This window comes from Protopterus annectens, chromosome 5.part0, assembly GCF_019279795.1.
Source record: "Protopterus annectens isolate FY-2018-M chromosome 5.part0, PAN1.0, whole genome shotgun sequence".
Lineage (NCBI taxonomy): Eukaryota > Metazoa > Chordata > Ceratodontiformes > Protopteridae > Protopterus > Protopterus annectens.
In genome coordinates this window covers 29,463,973-29,488,075 of record NC_056735.1, presented here as the reverse complement: position 1 = coordinate 29,488,075, position 24,103 = coordinate 29,463,973, and the positions used below count along the sequence as shown (strand labels likewise).

General features: G+C 43.3%; 1 protein-coding gene across 2 annotated transcripts in view; it reads left to right on the top strand.

Moving 5' to 3' along the window:
- The window catches only part of CHMP2B (charged multivesicular body protein 2B), a 244,297-nt gene that overhangs the window by 152,105 nt on the left and 68,089 nt on the right, over positions 1 to 24,103 (top strand). For both annotated transcript variants that reach the window (XM_044072081.1, XM_044072080.1), the window contains exon 4: positions 18,004 to 18,106. In XM_044072081.1, the coding sequence (XP_043928016.1) occupies positions 18,004 to 18,106 (103 nt within the window). The remainder of the gene's footprint in view (positions 1 to 18,003; positions 18,107 to 24,103) is intronic.

Below are 24,103 nucleotides of genomic sequence, written 5' to 3'. Positions count from 1 at the left end.
GGAAGGGTCACCACAGTCACTCCCTGATGTTTTATTTGGAGACTTCCTTAAGTACCGAAACAGAGAGGTGACTGGAAGCCCACCAACCCCTCCGAGGAATCTGTGTTCCTGCAGGCTTTTCATTCTCGACCCTCTACTTCCTGTGCGACCCCGCCTGCAGATGGGCTGGTTCAGCTCATCGTGCAGCGAGTTTGGAAGCGTCTTGATGCCATTGAATTGATCACATGGAGGCCGGACAAAATTCTATCTCCTCCTGAACAAACACTCTCACTGGTCTTAGGGTCCTTCCAGTAGACGCAGTGGTGGGAGGCTGCCACGAATTGGCAGAGGAGAGCCAGACTGTCCACCCCCAAAACAGGGAGTCTCTGGTGATGAACAGACTAGGTAAGTGAGTTTCTGCATCATCGACCTTTGCGGTTAGGTCTTTGAATTATCTGGCACACTTCACCAGGCTTCAGAGAGATTTATTCACCGAACTCTCTGAAACCTTAGCAGAAGCCGTGTCTGACGAGGTACACAACAAAGTGGTCTCGCAGTTAGCTTCCCAGGAATCCATATCCAACTCCTCCATGTGCCTGATTTCTCATGCCACTGAATGAGCAGCCAGAGCAGCGGGTTCAGGTGTAGTCAGTAGACGTCGCGCCTGGATGTGACTTTGTGGACCCTTTTAAGTCTTCCTTCCTTAATGCATCAGGTGAAGCCTCTTCCCTAGACATATTGGCCAGGTGTGAGAAGGATGGTAAGACCCTATTTGCCGTGGGCATACATTTTTCCACTCCTCAGCGTCCATACCCTAGGAGCCAGTGGAGCAGAAAGATGTGGCACAAGAAATCGCAGGGTCCTTTCTGTGACGCACATGGTGAGTATACTCCCCAGGGCAGAGGGGTCAACTCATCCAGAAGGCACCCCTATAAGGGGCAGAGGGGGCCTCAGAACCAGGGCTACAGAGATTCCTTCTCTGGACAACCCTATCAGTGCTCCTGAGGTGCGGCCCGATTGCTGTCCTCTGGAAGCAGTCTGGGGATGTTTTTCCTTGCACCTTTCTTCCTGGCTAACAATAACAACAGATCTATGGGTGCAACGGATCATGAAGAGAGAGAGGATACCACGTCCCATTCAATCTTTACCAAAGATTACCAAGTCGTATTCCTGATGTCCCATCCAGTCAAAGGAAAACAGCAGCACTAGAAATTCAGAAGCTGCTTCAAAAAACTCATTCACAGTTCCACCAGACCAGATAAGATAGCTTCTATTCAAGATTCTTTAGTGCAGAAAAAGACTGGGGACTGGACCAATTCTGGATCTCTGCATCCTAAACAAATTTGTCAAACAGGAAAAATTCTGGATGGTCACAGTTCAGTCTATCCTCCCTTTCTTGGAGGAAAGACAATTGGATGTGCTCAATAGATCTTCAGGATGCATATTACCACATAAAAATGGACAAGCGCTCCAGAAGATTTCTTCGCTTCTGGCTAGGGGCTCACTTTCAATTCTGCGTGCTGCCCTTCGGACTGTCTAACACCCAGAGTGTTCACAAAGTGCATGGCAGTGATAACGGCTCACTTGAGACTTCAAGGATTCCGGATGTTTCTGTGTTTAGACGATTGGCTCCTCACCGATCCACCAAGCGTCTACTGGAGATGGCATTAGACTATACACTTGAACTAGCAGAATCTCTAGGAACCTCAGTAAACTAGGGAAAATGCAACCCGATTCCCTCTCAATCCTTACAATTTATCGGGGCAATTTTCAACACAAAAGCTTACCTAGTTTCTCTTCCAGATCACAGGCTACACAGAATAAGATCCCAGATATGAGTGATACTATTAAAATCTAGTCTCTGCTTGAACAGTGCTCCAACTCCTGCGTTCCATGGCTGCGTCTATTACTGTATTGCCCTTGGCAAGACTGCACATGAAAATTCTCCAATGGCTCCTTCTAACTCAGTGGTACTCCTTACAACATTTCTTGTCCTTTCAAATACAGAAAACTCAGCAAAGCAAGCAGGATTTAATGTGGTGGATGAAGCCAGATGAACTACAGTGGAGTCACCCCTTTTACTTGCAACAGCCCAGGGCCACAGTGACTATGGACGCTTCCCTGATAGGGTTGGGGGGGGGGGGGGCTTTACCAGGGGAAGACTGTTCAAGACACTTGGTCAGACATAGATGCCCATCTGCATATCAGTGTCCTAGAATTGAGGGCGGTGCTTCTAGCGTTGTAAGCATTTCAAACCATTATCAGGGGCGATTGCTATTAAATCAGACAACATGTAGTCTGGTACATCAACAAACAAGGGGGAACCAAGTCCTACCCGTTGTGTCGAAAAGCCATGAGAATTTGGCAATGGGCAATATCTTCCAGCCACTTTCTAACTGGAACACATATTCCCGGGAGTTCCAAAGTGATTGCGGACAATATGAGCAGATACGTCCTACTGCCTCGCAAGTGATCCCTCAATCCTATCATTGCGACGAAGATCTTCAGCCACTGTGGCCAGTCTTGCTGCGACCTATTCGCCTCTCCAACAAACCACAAATGCAGCAGCTACTTTGCCCTAATTCCCCCAGAGGGGGAATTCCAGCGATATGCTCCGATTCACAATTGGCCCAGAGATGATCTGTATGCCTTCCCTCCTTTTCCCCTGATTCCCCAATTTCTAAAGAAAGCCCTTCGTTTGAGAAGCAAAGTAATCCTCATTGCTCCTTACTGGCTATGACAAGTTCGGTTTCCCTTCCTTTGGCCTCCTCTACTAGATCACCCATGGATTTTGGATCCAACTCCAGATCTGATCTTGCACCCACAAGGTTTGTCTCACCCAAACTCCTCCACTCTCAAGCGGACAGCTTGGTTTCTTCACTTCGGTAATTGCCAGGCAGAATAACCTTACCTCTCCAGTACATGATATCCTTCTGGCTTCGCATAAACCATCCACCAGGAAAATCTATCTCAGCAAGTGGAAAAGGTTCCTTATTTGGTCCCGACAAAGATGATTAGACCCTTGTTCAGCCCCCGTTGCTGTGGTTTTGGATTATTTATCAAGCCATCTCCATTCAGGAGCAACAGCTTCAACCATTCAAGTACACTTAGCTGCCACCTCAAACTTCCATAATGGGTTTAGAGACTCCTCTCTAATCTCCCATAGTCTCTGCATAACTTTCTTAAAAGTGGTCTTGCATATTAGACCACCCTTCAGGGAACCCATCGAAGCTTGGAATTTGACACTAGTACTTCAGTCCCTGGTACATTCACCTTTTGAACCTGCTTCCACTTGCAACCTTAAGTTCCTGCCCTGGAAATCCCTATTTTTGATAGCTGTCACATCAGCCAGACGCATCTCAGAGCTTAAGGCCTTTTGTATGAAGTGCCCTTACATGGTATTTCATAAAGACAGAGCATCACTCCGGACCAGTCCTTCCTTTCTGCCCAAGGTTACCTCAGATTTGACAATTTAACCAAACGATTGACGAGTTATTCAAACAAAGGAGAGTACTGTCTTCATTTATTGGATGTTCATAGACGTTTGTGGTTTTACCTGGAGAGAACAGTCAGTACGTAAATCAGACCAGTTATTCATGTCCTATTCAGGCCTGAAATTGGGAAACTATATACCCTGATTTACTAATGAAATGAGATTTCTCTACCAAGCAAAGTCAGAGCACACTGTACCAAATCAGTAGCAACTTCTGTTGCTTTTCATGCAAAGGCTTCATTAAATATTTGTGAGCTGCAACTTGAGTTACCCCTCATACTTTTAGCACTCATTGGCTTTGGCCTCCAGGGGAAGAGCATCTTTTGGTTCAATGGTGGTCAGGAACATCCTTCCATAAGGGCCTCTGGGAAGAGCATCTTTTGGTTCAATGGTGGTCAGGAACATCCTTCCATAAGGGCCTCCCAGGACTAAAAGTAGCTAGGGACTCTGTCCCATCAGTAATGAATGAATGAAGATGAACATCATGTTATTACCATAATGTTCCATCTGTGTTGTTCATTTTCATTCATTCATTACGTCCCACCCTCCTTCCCCCTCCATAGGCTCCTGGGGGATAGAATTGGGTTCTACTCCTGCGTTGGGGCTTCTGCTCAGAGACTGCCTCTGTTTTACTTACAACGGGCAAATTCGATCTGCGGTATCAGGGAGAAGGGTATTGTGGGTAAAATCTTAGCTGTAGAGTTTTTTTGGCCAGCACAAGCTTGTTACAAGGCCGACTCGGTTCCAAGGATGGAACCGAAACCCATCAGTAATGAATGAATGAATGAAGATGAACAACACAGATGGAACATCGTTAAGGTACCAAATAACTTTCATACAAGTCAGTTCAGCAGGGAATAGCCATCTCCTTGAAGCCAGTGACCAACAGACCTGGATCCTCATAACATGCTCCCCAGAGAATTTTATGTACATCAAAGTGCACTCCCAAAGAAACTCACTTAGCCCCAGATGGAAAGGACCATACTTGATTTTGCTCGCAACTACTGCTATCCATTTTGACAGCCTCCTTACCTGGTTCCATGTGTTGCATGTCAAAAAGATCCTTTCTTCTGACATGTACAACTGAGACACCACTGACGTCAGACTGTGTGAACCAGTGGATTCACTATATAATCTCGAAATACTGAAATGTCGAATTTCAGTATTTCGAGACTGAATAGTCGAAAAACCACATACACGAAAACCACAATCACATATACTACAATCGCGACCACTCACGCGCACACAAACCAGGACATAATCACACACACATACACCTACCTAACTAAACAAACATAACACACACAAACACACTTAACCTACCTATAAGCAGGGGGACAAGCACCCTTGCACCCCACACTCCCCCTACTTATATATTCTAACTCCGAGGTCGCTCGCACTCAACACAACAGATACCACCGCACACACTCACACACACTAAAATCCCTACCCATTATCCTCAAACACACTACTTACCTGAAACCCCAGATAAATCCAAAAACCATATCACATGTCATGAATGCGACACTACGATAGCGGATTTGGTATAGTGTAGTTTCGGTTAACTGCACTTTCCACTATTTGGTCTCGACGTACTGAATTTCAACATTTCAGTACGTCGAGATTGTCTAGTGTATCTGAACCAGCAGATCCCTAATTCTACTAAGTCAAAAGAAAACATTTCTTCTGTCTAAAAGCAAATCCTCTACATATTTAATATGAAATTAGACCCAGAAGGAAACTTATTCTTCTCTTTTTTTTTTTTTTTTTTCATTTCCCTAGAGAAAATAATGGGAGATTACTGCTGTCCTTTATAAGTAAACTCAAATGGGTATTTGCTGTCTTGATCTAGAGATAAAAAAGAAGGCCGATGAAATATGTATGGTAAGAACATAACTTTTTGAGGTTTTTTTGCCTCCTTCACATCTAGCAAACTGGGACAGGAAGTTTCCGAGATACCGTTGTCCAAGTGAGCTGTCTGCATTGGTTTTGCAGTAAAAATGCAATAAGATTTTACGAAACGAATCTAAAGTGCTGCACAACGTACATCTGGAGCTACAGTTTCTTTAGCCTTTGCTTCGCAGAAATTCTTGCGTGGATAATTTCTGTATGGCTGCGGCTTTGGCTTCTTTGCATAATTGTGAAAAGCACTGTAAGATGGATGCCCCCCAAGGTCGCAGTCTACCATCAGGACTGTCATTCTTCAAGCTGTCCTGTTTTGATATGTAAAAGGTTAAAGTTGGGGGCTGGTATGTAGCTTTTGAAGTGGAAAGGCTGGATCAAGTAATATACTTCTTATAATGTTAGATCTGCACAGTGTACTTTTGTTCGCTTAAACAAACCCAAGACATTCCTCCTAGTGCTAATCTTTTCCTGCAAGGAGTGCTATAGGAACAGCGCTGAGGCCACCTATGGACTTGCATATTAAATCAATGCCTCTTTCATTACTTAGGCCTAAATCTCGATCCATGTCTAAAAAACTGATGCCCAGGCCAAATGCTCATGCCTTTATGCCTAAAAAACAAATAAGAATGGCTGAAGATCTAATGACTCTAATCAGGGGTAGCCACCCCCCCACCCCCGCTAAGAGGCCTAGGACTGAGGTTGATTAGGACTCTTTTGATCAGGATTCTGTTTTTTTCTGACTCTTCTGATGACCTGGATTTGTCCTTACCTACTTGTGAGGATTCTGAGGACTCTATTCCCTCTGCTTCCCCTCCTGAGGATTTTTCTTTTGGGGAAACCTTACATTCTCTAAGGGAGCGTTTCCACTGGGAAAGCTAAAAAAAAAAAAAAAGAGGCTTGGGGATTTCCTTCTCCTACCTCAGCATAGGCCTTTAGCTATTCCTCCTGTACTGGACATTGTTGATGATGCTTTCTCGGAATCTAGTTTGGCCTCTGATTCCCTGCCTCCTGCTCCCAGAAAACCTGACCGATACTGCAGGGTCCCAGAGTCCCACAAGTTCCTTTTCAAAAATCCTATTACAGATCCAGAGACTATTTTACAGGGGTCCAAGGGCATTAAGGCTTCTGCTAAAAATTCTACCCCTTCTGAAGGAGACTCCAGGGTGCTGGATAGATGGGGTAAGAAGGTTTGCACTTCTGCAACCTTGGCCATTAGGGCTTTAAACTGCCAGTTTCATATGTTAAAATATCAGCAACATGTTATTGGACTGCTTAAACAGAAAATGATGATGATTCCTGACTGTGTGGAAAATTAAAGAATTACAGGATTTAATGCATTCTGCCGAACAAGTTGGAAAACCTACTTTGCAATGTGGTTTTGATTCATTAGAGGCCTCTTGTAGGGCTGCTGTTACTGGGTCTGTGCTCAGAAGGCATGCTTGGCTTAAGGAGCAATCTTTGCTTGATCATGTTAAAGCTAAATTGTTGGATGCTCCTTTAAATCAAGACAGCCTGTTTGGCAACAAGGCTGAGGAAGTTCTTAACAAGATGGAAGATGAAGCTAAATCTATGCAAACTGCTAAAGATTTTTTACAATTTCAGCCTCTTAGAATTTAGTAGGCACTGGCCCTCTAAAAATGGATCTTTTCCAGACCCTTCCTGGTCTTCTCAAGCCAAACCCAGACACAAAAAAAAAAACCCACATTTCAGTCCCAGGGGGACTCTCAGACCTAAGCAGTGGGGGGCCTCCACTTCCAAATCTGGGAATAATAAGACTCCCTCCTATGGTAATCTGTCTCAATGACTTCCTTTTACAATTTCCAAGCACTTATCAACCGACTGCCCCTTTGGGGGGAAAGATTGCTCTTCATGCAAAGAATTGGGAACTCATTACCCAGGACAAATGGGTTTTAAATGCTGTGTCCCAAGGATACAGTTTTCACTTCCACATGTTGCCAACACCAATCGGGTGGCCGGACCTACCCCCAAATCAGTGGGCAGAGGCCCAAAAACAAGTACTTTCTCTCTTAAGCATGGGGGGCTATTCATCTGGTACCAGAAGAGGAAAAGGGACAAGGTTTCTACTCAAGACTTTTCCTGGTACCCAGAAAAGACAATTCATGGCATCCTATCCTGGACCTGTCTACTCTAAACACCTTTTTGGAGATTCCAAAGTTCAAGATGCTGGCTCTTCACCAATTACTTCCTATGCTAGGCAAAGATGCCTGGTTGGCAACACTAGATTTAAAAGAAGTATACCTGCTCATCCCAGTCATGGAATCTTGCAGAAGATACCTATGCTTCAAAGCAGGCTACATGCACTATCAGTTCTCTGCACTGCCCTTTGGCTTATCTACTGTACCCAGGGTATTCACGAAGTGCCTAGCTCCAGTTATTGCATTTTGCAGGCAAAGAAATATTCAAATATACCCATACCTGGATGATTGTCTAATTCAGGCAGAAAAGCCAGGACATGCTTTTGAATCATCTGGCCTTTGTACAAAGGGTTCTAACTTGTCTGGGGTACACCATAAACGAAAAGAAATCACACCTGGTACCTTGTCAACAGATTATATTCCTGAGAGAAAGCTTGAATAAAACTTCCCCAGATGGCTTACCTCACGCCAGAGAAACAAATTCATTTGACAACCTACTTTAAACAAGTGGCCACAAAAATTCTAATTCCATATGTAAGACTGCATATGAGGAAACTACAGTGGTATCTAAAAAGCCTATGGTCTCAACATTCTCAGGATCTAGAAGCAATGATTTCTATCATACATTGCCTATGCCTAGAGTTCCTTTGGTGGGCAGAGGCCTGCCACCAAAACAAGAGACTACCTTTCACACCACCCCCTGCCGCCCAAACCCTTACAGACGCATCAGACTATGTATGGGGGGGGCTCACCTGGCAGGGAAGTGCATTCAGGCTCACCTGGCAGGGAAGTGCATTCAGGGCAAATGGATCCCAAGTCAAATGCACCTGCATATCAATCAAAAAGAAATGCTAGCTGTACAGAATGCTTTGACAGCCTTCAAGGACCACATTCTTCCAGGACAACTAATGGTAAAGACGGACAACACCACTTTTATGTGGTACATAAACAAGCAGGGGGTACACATTTTTACCCCCTCTGCAGATTAGCCATGGCATTGTGGAACACAGCCTTGAGCTACCAAGTGCACCTACAAGCTCAATTCCTGTCAGGAAAATTAAATACACTGGCAGACGGACTAAAGAGAAACCTCATGGACCCACGAGTGGAAACTGGAACCAAGGATTTTCAACATGTTAACAGGCAAATGGGGGAGCCCAGATATAGACCTGTTTGCCTCTCCCCAGAACTACAAATTTTGCACAGGGACTCACCACAAACAAGCCTGGAAAGTGGATGCTCTGTCCTTCAGCTGGAAAAACCTATCAGTCTATGCATTCCCCCCTCTGCCTCTGATCTCCAAAGTACTACAAAAAAAATCAAACTGGACAAACCAAAGATAATTTTGATTGCTCCAGACTGGCCTCGCCGACACTGGTAACCCGTCCTGCGCAGTGTGTCATAGTTATCCCCATGGCACCTGCCTCAGACTCCTTCCATGTTGTCTCAGCAGGAGAAGCAGATTCTGCACCCTCAGCTTCTAACACTGAACTTTGCAGCCTGGCCAACTAATCTCTCCTTTACTATTTCTCAGTAAACCTGTGATGGATATCATTTTGGAGGCAAGGAGGCCTAGTACTAGAAAATCTTATGCTGAAAAATGGAAAAGATTCTGTGTCTGGAACCAGTCTCAAGGGATGAGCACAGCAGCGCCCATTTTACCTCAGATTTTACAATACTTAACTGAGATGCTTCAAAGGGCCTGTGTTTTTCCTCCATTAAGATCCACACCTCGGCCATTTCAGTTCATTGTTACACAGAACCTCCCCTCTTCTCTCATCTACTGCTCAAGTAGTTCCTCAGAGGGGCCACAAATTTAGACCACCCAGGAGAGATCCAACCCCAGCCTGGGACCTTAACTTTGTTTTGGAGAAACTCACTCTATCTCCTTTCGAGCCAACTGCTACTGCAGACTTAAAAATTTCTTTCTTGGAAAACAGCTTTCCTTTTAGCAATCACTTCAGCTAGAAGGATATCTGAATTACAGGCCCTTATGGCAGTGGAGCCTTTCATCATCTTTCATGCAGACAGGATGTCCCTCAGAACCAATCCATCTTTCATGCCCAAGGTGGTATCCAGTGTGGCTCTTAATCAGTCCATTCATTTGTCAACCTTCTTTCCCAATCCACAGAACAAAGGGGAATGGATACTGCATTCCTTAGATGTACACAGACAACTTAGATTCTACTTGGACAAGACTAAACCTCAAAGGAAATCTGAACAACTGCTGGTAGCATTTGCTGCAGGGGCAGAAGGGAAGGCTATTTCAAAGCAAACAATTTCTAAATGGATAGGCCATTGCATTCATTTATGCTATAAGCACCATGGAAAACCTATCCCCCAGGGGATCAGACCTCACTCCACCAGGGCTGATCCCCCAGGGGATCAGACCTCACTCCACCAGGACTGCATCTACCTCTACAGCCTTTCTCAGAGGCGTCCCTACCAGGGACATCCTAGAAGCTGCTACCTAGAGTTCATAGGTTCATAGGTACTAGGCTATCTACCCTAGGGCATTTATAAGCCTAGCCAGAGTGTGTGTGGCTTTCACCACCCCTTAGGATGATAGGTTCGTACTAGGCTGTTCATAGGTTCATACTAGTTCTGTACATACTTTCACCAAGCATCATCATTTGCCAATTTTCTCTAAATCCAGAGCTGGCTTTGCCACTGCAGTCTTGCAGGGCCTTATAGCTGGTCCTGATGCTATCTAAATTCCTCCTGCCAACCATAGCTTTGGGAATCTACCCAAATGTAATGATTGCAACAGTGAAACACGAAGAACATAGCACAGTTATGTACACTTACCATAAATGTAGATGTTCGAGTGTATTCAGTCCTGGTTACCCTCCCTCCAGCTCCCTAACTTCTTTTGGCTATGCCTCTACTTTCCTTTACTATGCTTAAAAGCCTTTTTGGTCTATTTGTTTTTTTGTTGGAAGTATATCATTATACTTTTATATTTAATTGCTTCCCGTTAGGGGGGGCACCTGACATCTGGGGCAAGAAAAACTGATGCAATGGCGTCTGTGCATGTTTTATACCCCTGACGTCATGGAAGAAGGGACAGCAACCAACGCAGGACCCGAGACATTGTTAATCAGGCCGACTTGAGGGCTACCTGCAATGAATGTAATGAGTGCAGCAGTGAATACACTCTAACATCTACATTTATTGTAAGTGTACATAACTGTACTTTCTAAATGCATACGTTTCATGTGTCAACAGGGATCGTTTTCTTCCTCATTATCCCATCATTAATGTCTGATGATGTCCTTCAAGGATGCATCTGCAGTCCTAACAAATGGGTTGTCCTGCCTCAGGCAGCCCTTCGGTCGGCCGGATTCCAAAGTCTGGGTCTGGCCTCGGCTGATGTCGCACTTCACCCGACGTCATAGCTGCTGTCAATTGGGTATAAAGGCATCAGCCGACGCTATTTTCGTCAGTCTTTCTTGCCGCGCGGTGCCCGAAGCAGAAGCTGTTTGCAAGTGCCGGTCGGTCAGATCCAGAGATTTCTACTACCGAAGACTTCTAAAAAGCTAAGTACCCCGTTGGGGACTCTTTCTTGCCTCAGCCGATGTCAGAAAAAGTAAATAATTGTTTAACTTGTGGGAAACAAATACCTCATAAGGATTTCCACTCTTACTGCCTTCCTTGCTTAGGCCCAGACCACGATGTAGCAGCTTGTCTAGCCTGTGCTTCCTTCAACCGACGGACACTTAGACGTCGGTCGGAGTTTGAGGAGGAGTTTTTTGGTCCCGCTTTTGCTTACAAAATGCCGTCGGAGACTCCGACTTCGCAATTAGCTAAAAAGCGTAAGGAAAAGGACCGACACTCGCGGTCTGCGGTTTCGGCCGAAACCACGGTTAAGCCAACCGCGAGTGTCTCTGTTTCGGCTGAAACAGAGTCCTCGGTTCTTCCTTCGGCCGAAAGCTTACCTCCTACAGCCGAGGCCTCACACAGCATGGCTGAATCTGCTACTGAAATTTCTCCTGCTGTAGCAGGCACCCAGGATTTATCAGATACTATTCCTTTAGACATATCTACTCCTGCACGTGGAGATGCTAGGCCCCCTGCATCCATGTCTATCAAGGCTTTCTCTAGGGCTAAAGCAGCTAAATCTTCTAAGGCCTTGCCTGCTAAAACCCCCTCACACAGGCCTAGCTCTAGTTCCCAAATGCTCAGCCTGGCAGAGGATCTCATTTCTTTGATCAGGGGATCCCAACCTCACCCTGACAGGGCCTCTCATCCCCCTCCAGAGAAGAGGCCTAGAGCAGAGCCCCCTGAACCAGTTTCTTCGGATTATTCCTCTGATGATTCAGAACACTCAAATCCTCCTGAAGGCCCTTATTCTCCATATGAGGATTCTGACGCAGAAGACTCCATTCCTTCTGCCTCTCCTCCTGTGGAATTTTCTTTTGGGGAAACCTTGCATGCTATGAGGGAGCAATTTCAATGGCAGGGCCAGGATTTTTCAGATTCTAGGAAATGCCTAAGGACCTTTTTACATTTGCCACAGCATAGGCCTTTAGCTATTCCTCCAGTACTAACAGTTGTGGATGATGCATTCAATGATGCTTGTACTGCCCCTGACTCTCTTCCCCCGGCCCCTGCTAAGCCCGACAGATACTATAGGGTCCCGGACACACATTATCACTTGTATAAGGCTCCTATTGCAGATCCTGAAACTATTTCTCAGGGCCCCAAAGCTGTAGCAACTGCCAAAAACCCCCTCCCCTCTGATAGAGAATCCAGAGCATTAGAGAGATGGGGTAAAAAAGTTTATACTTCTGCTACTCTTTCGGCTAGGGCCTTAAACTGTCAATTCCACATGATTCAGTATCAGGAATTTTTGTTAGATCAGCTAAATAAAAAAACTATCCTCTCCTGAACCTATAGACCTTAAGTCCCTTCAGGATTTGGTAAATAACACTCAGCAGGTCAGTAATCATTCCTTAAAATGCGGCTGTGATGCACTGGAGGCTTCTTTTAGATCAGCTATGACTGGTACAGTGATCAGAAGGCATGCATGGTTAAAAGAGCAATCCTTACCAGACCATGTAAAGGCAAAGCTCCTGGATGCTCCCATGGAAAAACTCAGTTTGTTTGGCTCCCCTGCACAGCAAGTATTAAAGAAGGTGGAAGAAAAAGCAAAATCTGTCCAAACAGTCAAGGATTTCTTACAGGTCCAGCCTCCTAGGTTTAGTAGAAATTGGCCTTCGAAGAATTGGTCCTTTCCAGACACCAGCAGAGCACAGAGAGGCAGAAATAGGCGCTCAAGAGGCAGAGGTCAATCCAGAGGTGCCTACAGGGGACGTCAGTGGCAGCCTAACAACCAGAGAAGTACTGCCACAGATCCAGCTACTACCACTTCCACAGGGCAGTCACAGTGACTTGGCTCTGATACCGCCTACCAGGGAACAACTGGAAGCACCCTTAGGCGGAAAGCTAGCCTTATTCTCAGTAAATTGGCATTACATTACAGGAGACAAATGGATTTTACAGACAATAGACAAGGGTTACAGGTTTCACTTCCATACTCTACCAAGGAAGAGAGGAATGCCAAACCTACCACCAAACCAAAGAACAAACGCTCTAGGACAAATCAACCACTTACTAAAGATGAGAGCTATAGAAAAGGTACCGGCTATGGAACAAGGACAAGGATTTTATTCCAGACTTTTCCTGGTGCCAAGAAAAGAAAACCAATGGAGACATATTCTCAACCTGTCCGCTCTGAACACATATCTCATTGTTCCAAAATTCAAAATGCTGACCCTACAGCAACTTCTTCCCATGCTGGGCAAGGAGTCTTGGCTGGTGACTCTAGATCTCAAGGAGGCATACCTGCACGTCCCTATTCGACCAGATTGCAGAAGATACCTCAGATTTCTTGCAGGATCAGAGCATTATCAATTCTCAGCATTGCCCTTTGGCTTATCTACTGTGCCCAGAGTATTCACGAAATGCCTGGCATCAGTAATTGCTCATTGCAGGCTTCAGGGAATTCAAATTTATCCATACCTGGACGACTGCTTGATACAAGCGGACAACAAGAACAAATTAACAAAAGATTTGGAAAAGGTTATTCTCCTATTGCAGGCCTTGGGATACACAGTCAACATAAAAAAGTCAAGACTGGTACCATCCCAAAGGATTACATTCTTGGGTGCAGAACTGGACACATCAAATCAAATGGCATTTCTCACAGCAGAAAAGCAAAACAACTACCACTCTATTTCATGGCATTAACAACGCAGAACCAGCTTACAGCAAGGAAAGTCCTGCAAGCCCTGGGTTACATGGCATCCTGCATAATATTGATCCCACATGCCAGACTACATATGAGGAAGTTGCAATGGTAGCTAAGGAATTTATGGTCTCAGCACAAGCACAGCCTAGAAACCCAAATTCCAATAATTCCATGCCTGAAGCAAGAATTCCTGTGGTGGGCTCAGGCCTGTCAGTTGAACAAAGGACTGCCTTTCCACAGCCCTCACCCAAGCCAGACTATCACAACGGACGCCTCAGACCTCTGTTGGGGGGCACACATGGCAGACAAGTGTATACAAGGCCTATGGACACAGGACCAGCTGAACCTACACATAAATCAAAAAGAGATGCTGGCAGTGAAACGGGCAATTCAGACATTCAGACCTTTTCTTCAACAAGGTCATTTGCTGATAAGGACGGACAACACCACAGTTTTGTGGTATATCAACAAGCAAGGAGGCACACATTCATATCCTCTATGCCGGATGGCAATGGACCTGTGGAATGTGGCCCTGAACCTCAGCATTCAGCTACAGGCCATATTTGTGCCAGGAAAAGAAAATATACTAGCAGACACCTTAAGCAGAACTACCACGGATGCCCACGAATGGATGCTGCATCCGGACATCTTCAAATCCATTACAAAGAAATGGGGGCTACCAGAAATAGACCTGTTCGCATCCCCACACAACCACCAATTGAGAAAATTCTGCACAAGGACATACCACCCGCTTGCTTGGAAGGTGGACTCCCTATCCTTCAGTTGGGAAAACCTAACGGCATATGCATTCCCACCTCTTCCTTTGATGCACAAAGTGCTACTGAAGATCAAAGAAGATCACCCAAGGATCATACTGATAGCTCCAGACTGGCCGAGGCAGCATTGGTACCCACTTCTGAGGAGTATGGCTCGGACGCACGCATGGCCTCTACCTCTACCTCTAGTTCCTTTGCTGCTAACACAGAACAACTTCAAGATCCTGCATCCAAACTTGAAAACACTGCAGCTAGCTGCTTGGAATCTTACATAAAACAAAATAACCCAGATTTATCTCAGAGGGTTAAAGACATTATCCTGGAGGCTCGCAGACCCTCCACAAGGAAGACTTATTCAGCAAAATGGAAAAGATACCTCATTTGGAGTACAGCAAAAGGAGAAAATGTATCATTGGCAAACATAGCTAACATCCTGGAATATTTAGCAGAGCTTTTCCACAATGGCCTGTCTTACTCCTCCAAGATTCATGCATCAGCAATTTCAGCAGAATATAACATGGATCCTCCAGTCTTCTCTCATCCTCTACTCAGGCAGTTTCTGAGAGGAATTAAAAATGTAAAGCCTCCAAGGAAGCCACCTTTGCCTACATGGGACCTGAACTTTGTGCTAGAAAAGTTAACACTTCCCCCTTTTGAACCAGCAGCAACAGCAGAATTACAGTTCTTATCTTGGAAAACTGCTTTCCTGCTTGCAATCACTTCAGCAAGAAGGGTTTCTGAATTACAGGCATTTAATGGCAGTACAGCCCTTTCTTATCTTCCATCAGGATAGAGTGTCCTTGAGAACTAACCCTACTTTTATGCCAAAGGTGGTCTCCAGGGTATCATTGAACCAAGCAATCCACCTACCAACATTCTTCCCCAACCCACAGAACAGGGGGGAAAGACTACTGCATACCTTGGATGTACACAGGCAATTGCGCTACTACCTGGACAGAACCAAGAACAATAGAAAAACTGACCAGCTTCTGGTAGCATACGCAGCAGGAATGGAAGGGAAAGCAATTTCAAAACAGACAATCTCAAAATGGATAGGAAATTGCATTAGATTTTGTTACTCCTTTCATGGAAAGACAACTCCAGAAAACATCAGGCCTCACTCCACAAGGGCTACAGCCACTACTACAGCTTTCTTACGAGGAGTGGCTACCAGAGACATTTTAGAGGCTGCTACTTGGAGCTCCGTGCATACATTTGCCAAGCATTATAATCTGCCTTTATACTCCAGATCCCGAGCAGGTTTTGCCACTGCTGTTTTGCAAGGGATCTTAACTACACCATAATCTTTTTAGTGCCTCCTCCCCCAGTTTGGCTATGGTATTCTACCCATTTGTTAGGACTGCAGATGCATCCTTGAAGGACATAGTACAGTTTTGTACCTACCATAAATGTAGATGTCCGAGAGGTATGCATCTGCAGTCAGGATTACCCACCCTCCTTCCCCTCTGTGGTACGGGTATTTGCCCATCTTGTAGCTAGCTGGGGGAATCTATTATGGTGTATTTGTATATATGTACATATATGTTTATTTTTGTTTGCTCTCTACTGTTTGGAATCATTTGCATTTATCCAAATTTAGCCTTCCTAGAGGGCACCTGGCATCTGGGGCAAGAAACACTGAGGAAAATGGCGTCGGCTGATGCCTTTATACCCAATTGACAGCAGCTATGACGTCGGGTGAAGTGCATCAGCCGAGGCCAGACCCAGACTTTGGAATCCGGCTGACCGAAGGGCTGCCTGAGGCAGGACAACCCATATGTTAGGACTGCAGATGCATACCTCTCGGACATCTACATTTATGGTAGGTACAAAACTGTACTTTTCATGCCGTCAAAATTTACTGCCAAGAAAACTGGGTATTCAGCATTCTCAACAAAAGATTTGACAAAAATGTCCCACCAGGCTAGATATTTCAGCTTCTTTTTCCTCAATTTATGTTGGCATCATATGAGTACAGATACCAAGTTCTTTGAAATGGACATACTCCAGATGTAGTAGATGCATGGGATAGGCATTATAACCAGTATGTGCTGGGTTTTGGAGTTCATTTTCCTTGTAATGTGTAGTATATCAAATTTAATTTGTACTTGTACATGCAACATCACCTACTGAATTAGTGCATTGTTATTAATATAATGGGTTTAGGGTCTTTTTGCTTCTTTTCTTTTTTCAATTTTATGAATATCTGTAATATGCGTACGTACAAATACACATATGCATATATAAATGTGCATGAATATGGTATGTTAAACTTCAATCTATCAAAATAGCAGCCCATTTTGTCAAAAGCCCTAAATAAAGAGACTTTAAAGGCTTTTTGTTCTGTGAATATTAAGTCCTGAACTACTTTACTCAAGCTGAACTCCAGCATCATATAGTCTTAGAACTGAGTAAGAACTTTGGATGACCGAGGTCATCATTTAGGTGGTACTTCATTAAATAGACATGCATGTGTGGTATTTCTGTATGTGTTTTTATCAATATGTACACACGTGTGTGTGTGTGTGTGTGTGTGTGTGTGTGTGTGTGTGTGTGTGTGTGTGTGTGTGTGTGTGTGTGTGTTTATATATATATATATATATATATATATATATATATAATGTGTGTGTGTGTATATGTATATATATATATATATATATATATATATATATATATATATATATATATATATATGTGTATATATATATATATATATATATATATGTGTGTGTGTGTATATATATATATGTGTGTATATATATATATATGTGTGTGTGTGTGTGTGTGTGTGTGTGTGTGTGTGTGTGTGTGTGTGTATATATATATATATATATATATATATATATATATGTATATATGTGTATATATATATATATATATATATGAGAGAGAGAGATATAGATATATATATTATTTGAATATACATATATTTTTAATTATGTACACGTGATGTGATTAAAAAATAAAATAGACCCACAGTGCAGACTGTTTCCTGTTGAGCACTATTGCCTAAAGTGTTCTTAAAAAGTGTTTGTAATTCTATGTGGTTGTGTACCTGCAACATTCTAAAAGTAGCCAGATGTGCAGTGTTTTTATGCTTGGGGAAAGTGACATAACAGATGTCCTTGGGATGTTTGCCGACTGACCATGCAGATTATATAAACAGTCTGTCCTGGTTGGAGCTGCATTGTTTCGGTACATGCTTGCAGCGTGTGCAGTAAGAGATCTTTATTTATGGACTGTACCATCCTTGCTCCATGATTCATCTTCCATTTGTTTGATTGTTAAAATATTGTTTGGCTTTTCTGCTTTGTAGTCATTATTAAAAATGGTAAATATAATTAAATGGATAATAGCAAATCAATGAAGCAATACATATGTCTAATTGCTGTCTATTACTTAGAATAGCCAACTACTTTAATTACTGTATTTTTTTTGTAGACCATGCAAGCAGTTAACAAAAAGATGGACCCCCAGAAAACACTACAAACTATGCAGAATTTCCAGAAGGAGAATATGAAGATGGAGATGACTGAAGAAATGAGTAAGTGAATACATGTACTTATGTTTTTTTTAAACCTATTTTGAGCTATGGTACAACCATTTTCTTGCACTTGTTTTATTTTGATTTTGAGTTCTTCTACAAGCATTTGTTTCCTTCCTTCAAATGCTATATACATGTCAACTCTGTATGTTTATATTTGACCTGGTATAAATCCATCTTCTGGAAGACTGAGTTAGTTTGAATGGCCTTAATCCTCTGGGATCAGTATCTGTCCCTTCTAAAAGTGTTGTATTGTCTCTCCACCTGGTAAACCGCTTTGTTTTCTAGATAAATATCTAGTACAGTCGTGGTTGGGAGCTGTTTAGACTGTGAAAAACATCAGAATCTTATGTAGTTGAATTAGGGTTATGTACTGTCTAACAACATGTTCTAAGTATTTGATTTTCAAATTCTCTAAAAATTGTGCAGTTTCATATGTATATCCAGTAGATATTGGTAGCTGAGGCAGCACACTGGCATAACGGGTAGTTTTGATAGCTTCCATAAAGAGGGTCTCCTGTTTGATTCTTGGTTGGGGGTGCCTTCTGTGTGGAGACTGCATGTCCTTGTTTTTGTGTGGGTTTTCTCCTGTTGGTCCAGTTTCCTCCCACATTCCAAAGACATGCAGAAGGTGGATAGCGCACTCTAAACTGTTGGCCGTAGGAGTAAGTTCATGTATAATATGAAAGAACAGATATGACTTTGGTTCAATAGTAGGTAATAGGCTATTGGCCCTAGGGCCTATATAAGCCTAGCCAAAAAGGTACCCTGGCTTTTGCCACCCAATAAAATTATTTTCCTGTGCCCCTGTCGAGCAGAGCCGCAAAAGTGATCACCAGGGTGAATTTCCTATTTCCCATCCAATCATCAAAATTTTTCTTGAAGAGTACTAATGAGGAGCTTTGTTTGACAAAGATAGGTAGTCTCTTCCAGAGTATGGAAAGTCTTTGTGACAGGAATCTATCCCTCCAGCATGTTCTGTTTATTGTGATGACAAGGTTTAGGTCCCTACAGAGAGTGTAGCTCGGAGGGATTGGGATTTCTTTAAGTGGAGCATGTCCAGCAGCTCTGGGTTTGACATAGCTTTGTATGTTAGGCAGAGATCGCCTCTGAGTAGGCGATATGCGACGGAGTAAAGCTAGAGCTTTTTGAGATGGTCTGCATATGGCATCTGTTTGATGCCAGTAATCCTCTTTGTGAGGCATTTCTGTGACAAATCCAGTTGTTGATGTCTTGTGAGGTACATACCAAAAGGGGCGCTGTACTCTGTAATGGGTCTAATGAGTGATGAGTAGAGAGGAACAATGACCTCTTTTTTTTCTGGATGAGAAACCTTTTGTGATGGTGTGCCACGTAGGATTTCCTGACCACTGTGGCAATGTGATTATCAAAGGAGAGACTACTGTCCACTTATATCCCAAGGTCTCTTATCACACTTTTGGTGTTAAGTAGACTACCACCTATGTGGTAGTGCATGGGTACAGAGTTTTTACCAAAGGGGATGCCAATGCACTTTTTGGCACTGAGCTTCAGGCCATGGCTTTGACACCAGGCATCTGTCTCAGTGAGGCCCTTTTGTAAGATGTCCACATCATTGGGAGTTTCAATTATGGCTCCTATTTTGCAGTCATCTGCAAACTTCGTTAGCCAAAGACCTTCTGTGTTAGTCTGTACTCCAGAGAAGTAGATACCAAACAGGAGAGGACCCAGGACTGAACCCTGTGGTACTCCACTTGTCACTGGTCTGAAGTCCGGATTTGGAGTCTGCTACTTTCACAGTGTGGGTTCTGTCCGTGTGCCAGTTGGCAACCCATCTTGTGACATAGAGATTTATATCTAGTTTAGTGAGTTTATCTATAATTTCAGAGTGGGGGAATGTGTAAGCCTTGGTGAGATCTAGATAGGCTGTGTACCACCTTACCCTCATCTATGGCTTTGGTGACTGCTTCAAAGAAGGCTATCAGGTTTAGGAGACATGATCTGCCACAAATCCAAACTGGGTGGGGTCCAGAGTTTGGAGATTACCAATGTGTTTGAGTTCCATGATGATATGTTCCATGGCCTTGCAGACCAGGCTCGTCAGGCTAATGGGGCGGTAGTTCCCAAGGTCCGTTGTGGCTTCCCATTTGTGGAGTGGGATAACTGTCACTGTGCGCCATTCAGTGGGCACAAAGCCTGAGGTGAGGCTATGACTGAACATGGTACTTAGGTCGGGTGCCAGTTCGTTTAGAATGCAGCCTGGGATATTGTCAGGTTCCATGGATGCTGTATTCTTGGCTTTGGAGAGTATGTTTTCTTACCTGTGCAGCTGTGATTACACGAACTTTACATTCTTACGGTCTAGAGATGGGCCCTCTAGGGGGTGAGAGGGGGTGAAGTTAGCACTGAACCTGCCAGGATGTTGGCAATATCAGTTGTTTCTGTATATTTAGTGCCGTTGTGCTGTAACCCAGAGCAGAGTGTTGCCATTGAGATTCTTGACATAGCTATAGAATGCTTTGTGGTTGTCTTTAGAGTCAATGGCAGTTTTGTTTTCATAACTAGCTTTGGAGGATTTTGAGGGCTCTCAGCTTCTTACTGAGGCTGACCAGGGAGCTCCTCCAGTCATGAGATTTACTCTTTTTTTTTTTTTTTTTTTTATTTTTTTTGCAACAGTTTTTCTTCTGTTGTAGAGTTTGTTTATGGCAGAGGGCCAGCAGATTAGCTTCCTTTTTTTGGTGGATCGCATCTTGTTTCTGTTAGGGATAGCACAATCCATGCACTCGTGTAAGTGCTTATAAAGTGCATTTGTGTAGGATTCAGCAGTCGTACCTATATTGTTCATCTGCATGGGTGTCATGAAGTTTGCCACTTCTGTCTTAAAAAGTGTGAAGTTGGCTTTGGAGAAGTTTTTTACGGTGGTTTCCCTAATGGGGGGGGGGGTGTGGATGTATAGGGTGATTAGCTTGTGGTCAGATCTGACCAATGAGGAATTGCCCTTTGGTGTGGAACACCGGTCGACCATGTTATGACCAGGTCTAGGATATTGCTGCCCCTGGTGGGGGTGTGAATAACTTGATCCAAGGCATTGGAATTTATGAATTCCAGAAAACACTGAGCAAAAGAGTTGGTACATGAGTAGTTTTCCCAGTTAATGGTGAGGTAGTTGAAATCGCCCATTATTTGGGTGTTGGGTTGTACCCTAATATTTTCCCTTGTGAGGAGTGGGAATCATGGGGCATGGTGTGGGGGTTATGTAGCAAGCTACAATTTGGATTGCAGTCTTGCCCAGCGTTAGTTGCACTTGGATAATCTCAGATGACTTATGCTGTGCAACTAACCTGGAGGTGTGGATATCCTTAATGAATATGGACACGCCTCCGCCTTTAGTGTTTGGGTCCAGGTTAGGTGGCCAAAAGGTGTGGTATGAATTGTAGCCTGGTAATGCAGGGGTGCTCTCTGGAGCTTTGAACCAGGTCTCTGTCACTGCACAGATGTCAGTGTTCTCCATTTTAAGGAGTGCCTCGAGTGAGTGCATTTTGAGGTTTAGACTTCTAGCATTGAGTAGCATTACCCTCAGATTTTGCTTGCTTGTACATGTTACGGTGGTGAATTTGTCATTTGAACTTTGCCTAAAAAATGCACTATGGGGTGGCAAGAGCCTTAGCCAGTATCCGGAATCCCAAGAGCAACAGGTGCAGGCCATCTCTGGCAAAGCATCGTGGTCTGTCGATCATGTCATCCCAGCAACCCGAAGGTGTGACTATTGGCTCTAAGTAGTAGTCCGTATTGATGTGACACCCCAACCCCAACCCCATGTGCAAAAATGGGGAAAAGGTGAGGGATGAATGGCACCACTAGCTGTAATGGCTGTTCTGTACATTTTTCTTAGTATTCAATTTATGCGTGTTTTTGGGATGGGTTCTGCCATCAGATTGTATGAAGAGGTGTAAAACAGTGTGGAGTGAATCATCTATCAATTGTCCGTTATCCAGTCATATTTAGTCTCGTTTTCATTTCTGATTTGTGAATGCTTATTTAAATGCAACTCCAAGGCCATTGTTTTCCTGAAAAATTTCAATTTATTTTATTTCATCTTTATTATTGACATTGCTAGCTGATGCTTCTCTAGGCTTTTATCTAGGCTTTTATCTTCTGTATTTGCTAGCCTGCATTTTCTCCCTTTCTAGTCTTGTCTAATGACATCATGCATACTTCCACATTTCTGCATTTGCCCTTATGATGCGTGTCTTGTAGGTAGAGGTTATGTATCATTCACAGCCTCCTACAGGATGCATCTGCCATCTCCCATTAGTTATTGCACAGCAAAGGCTTAGCGTGGAAAGTTTATAACCGCTACTGTTGGCATACATTGACCATTTCTTCCTGTATGGAACAAACAGGCTGTGCTGTAAATATTTTTAAACTATTTTTCAAGACATTAAAACAAAGCAAAAAAAAAAACATGAAATGCATGACTATGCTTGATGATCATGTGCAGCAAGTCAGTGCCATGGGGTAGAAGAGTAATGTTCTCACTTACATCCCAGGCAACCCAGGTTTCATTAGCGTCGCTGGTGACTGTGGTGCTGGCAAGGGAAGCATGGGCAAACCCATCTACGCTTGCATGCTCCATGTATTATATCCCTGTGGAGGCTTGTGCTAAGCTGGGGGGCATTGTCCTAAAGAGCAAATTGGTGGAGACCAGCCGAGTAATTGCAGAGTAGGAGACTATATGCCAGCACAGCCCCACTGCATGTCCACCGGACATGAATAGGTATACATGGAGGAAATGAAATCTGGGTTTAAAGCTAAAACACTCCTTGGCAGCAATATGATATCATATCGGGAGCCTCCATCTCCTCATTGGCCCCAAGTATAGATTGGAGTATATCAAGGAGAAAAATAGGAGACCCCAGGTGCACACAGTTGACAGAGCAACTCAAAGCAATCATTGAAGACATTACAGATGACCATGTGTACCTTCAGTTGGCAACTTCAAAAATTTGTGTTAATTTGAAATGTCTCCAGTAAATTTGTTACTTAAAAGATTTTTTTTTCTTAACTTTTAATGAAAATTGGCGTGCCCCCAATAGTTACTAAGGCTAGATGAAAATTTTCAGACATTTACTTCATATTAGGTCATTAAGTGATAGAATTTGACTCAGTAAGGCAAGTAATGAGACGGACTTGTTAAAGCTGAGAATTCAGTTCATTATTAATTGCAAGTTACCAGGTTGTCATCATTGATTTTATGAATGTACAAGTTCATCAAACATGAGGGCAAACCAGAATGTTTGCAAAACATCTGGTTCCTCTACTGTGCAGAAACTACATTTATGAGAATGTCTGGGGAAGTAGGCTGCTTTCTTAAGGGGTGAGATAGACATTGTGATAAATCTTATATCCGGTGTAAAATAATTTAGTGACTGGAATGTAGTTCCATAAGCCCAAAACGTTCTTCATAGGGCTTAATTCTCAAGCGATGAATTTAGTTTAAACTTGCTGTATTGACAAATATGATCTTTTAAGATTAAAGTAGAAGTATAAGAAGTTGAATTATTTGAGACGTACTTGTTTTAAGACTCATTTTATCTAAGAAACCTGAAAAAGTCTGGCTTGGTCAAGATGATGATGGTATCCATTAATAACTGTAATATAGCTTTTGGGTAATTTTATAATGCTCACCTCGCCTCTTTAGTAGCTGTACAATCCTTTTACAACAAAGTTCCACACAGTCAGATATTTCAGAAGTGGAAATTTTTGTCACCGATTCTTTGATTCTGAAGCAAAATATTGTGATTATGTATTGCAGGTTGAAGCAGAAGAGGCATTTTAGTAAGATCCAAAAGTTTAATGTGATTAAAAGGTGAAAATAGTTCTTAAGCTATTTGTTATTTAAGTTCAGCTAATGTTTTCTTACACAAAAAAAGACAATGTTATTAATTGGTCAAGTTTTTTTAAAAAGACTTTCCTCCCAAATATTAGACAAAGCTAATCCCTGATTACAGAGATGTT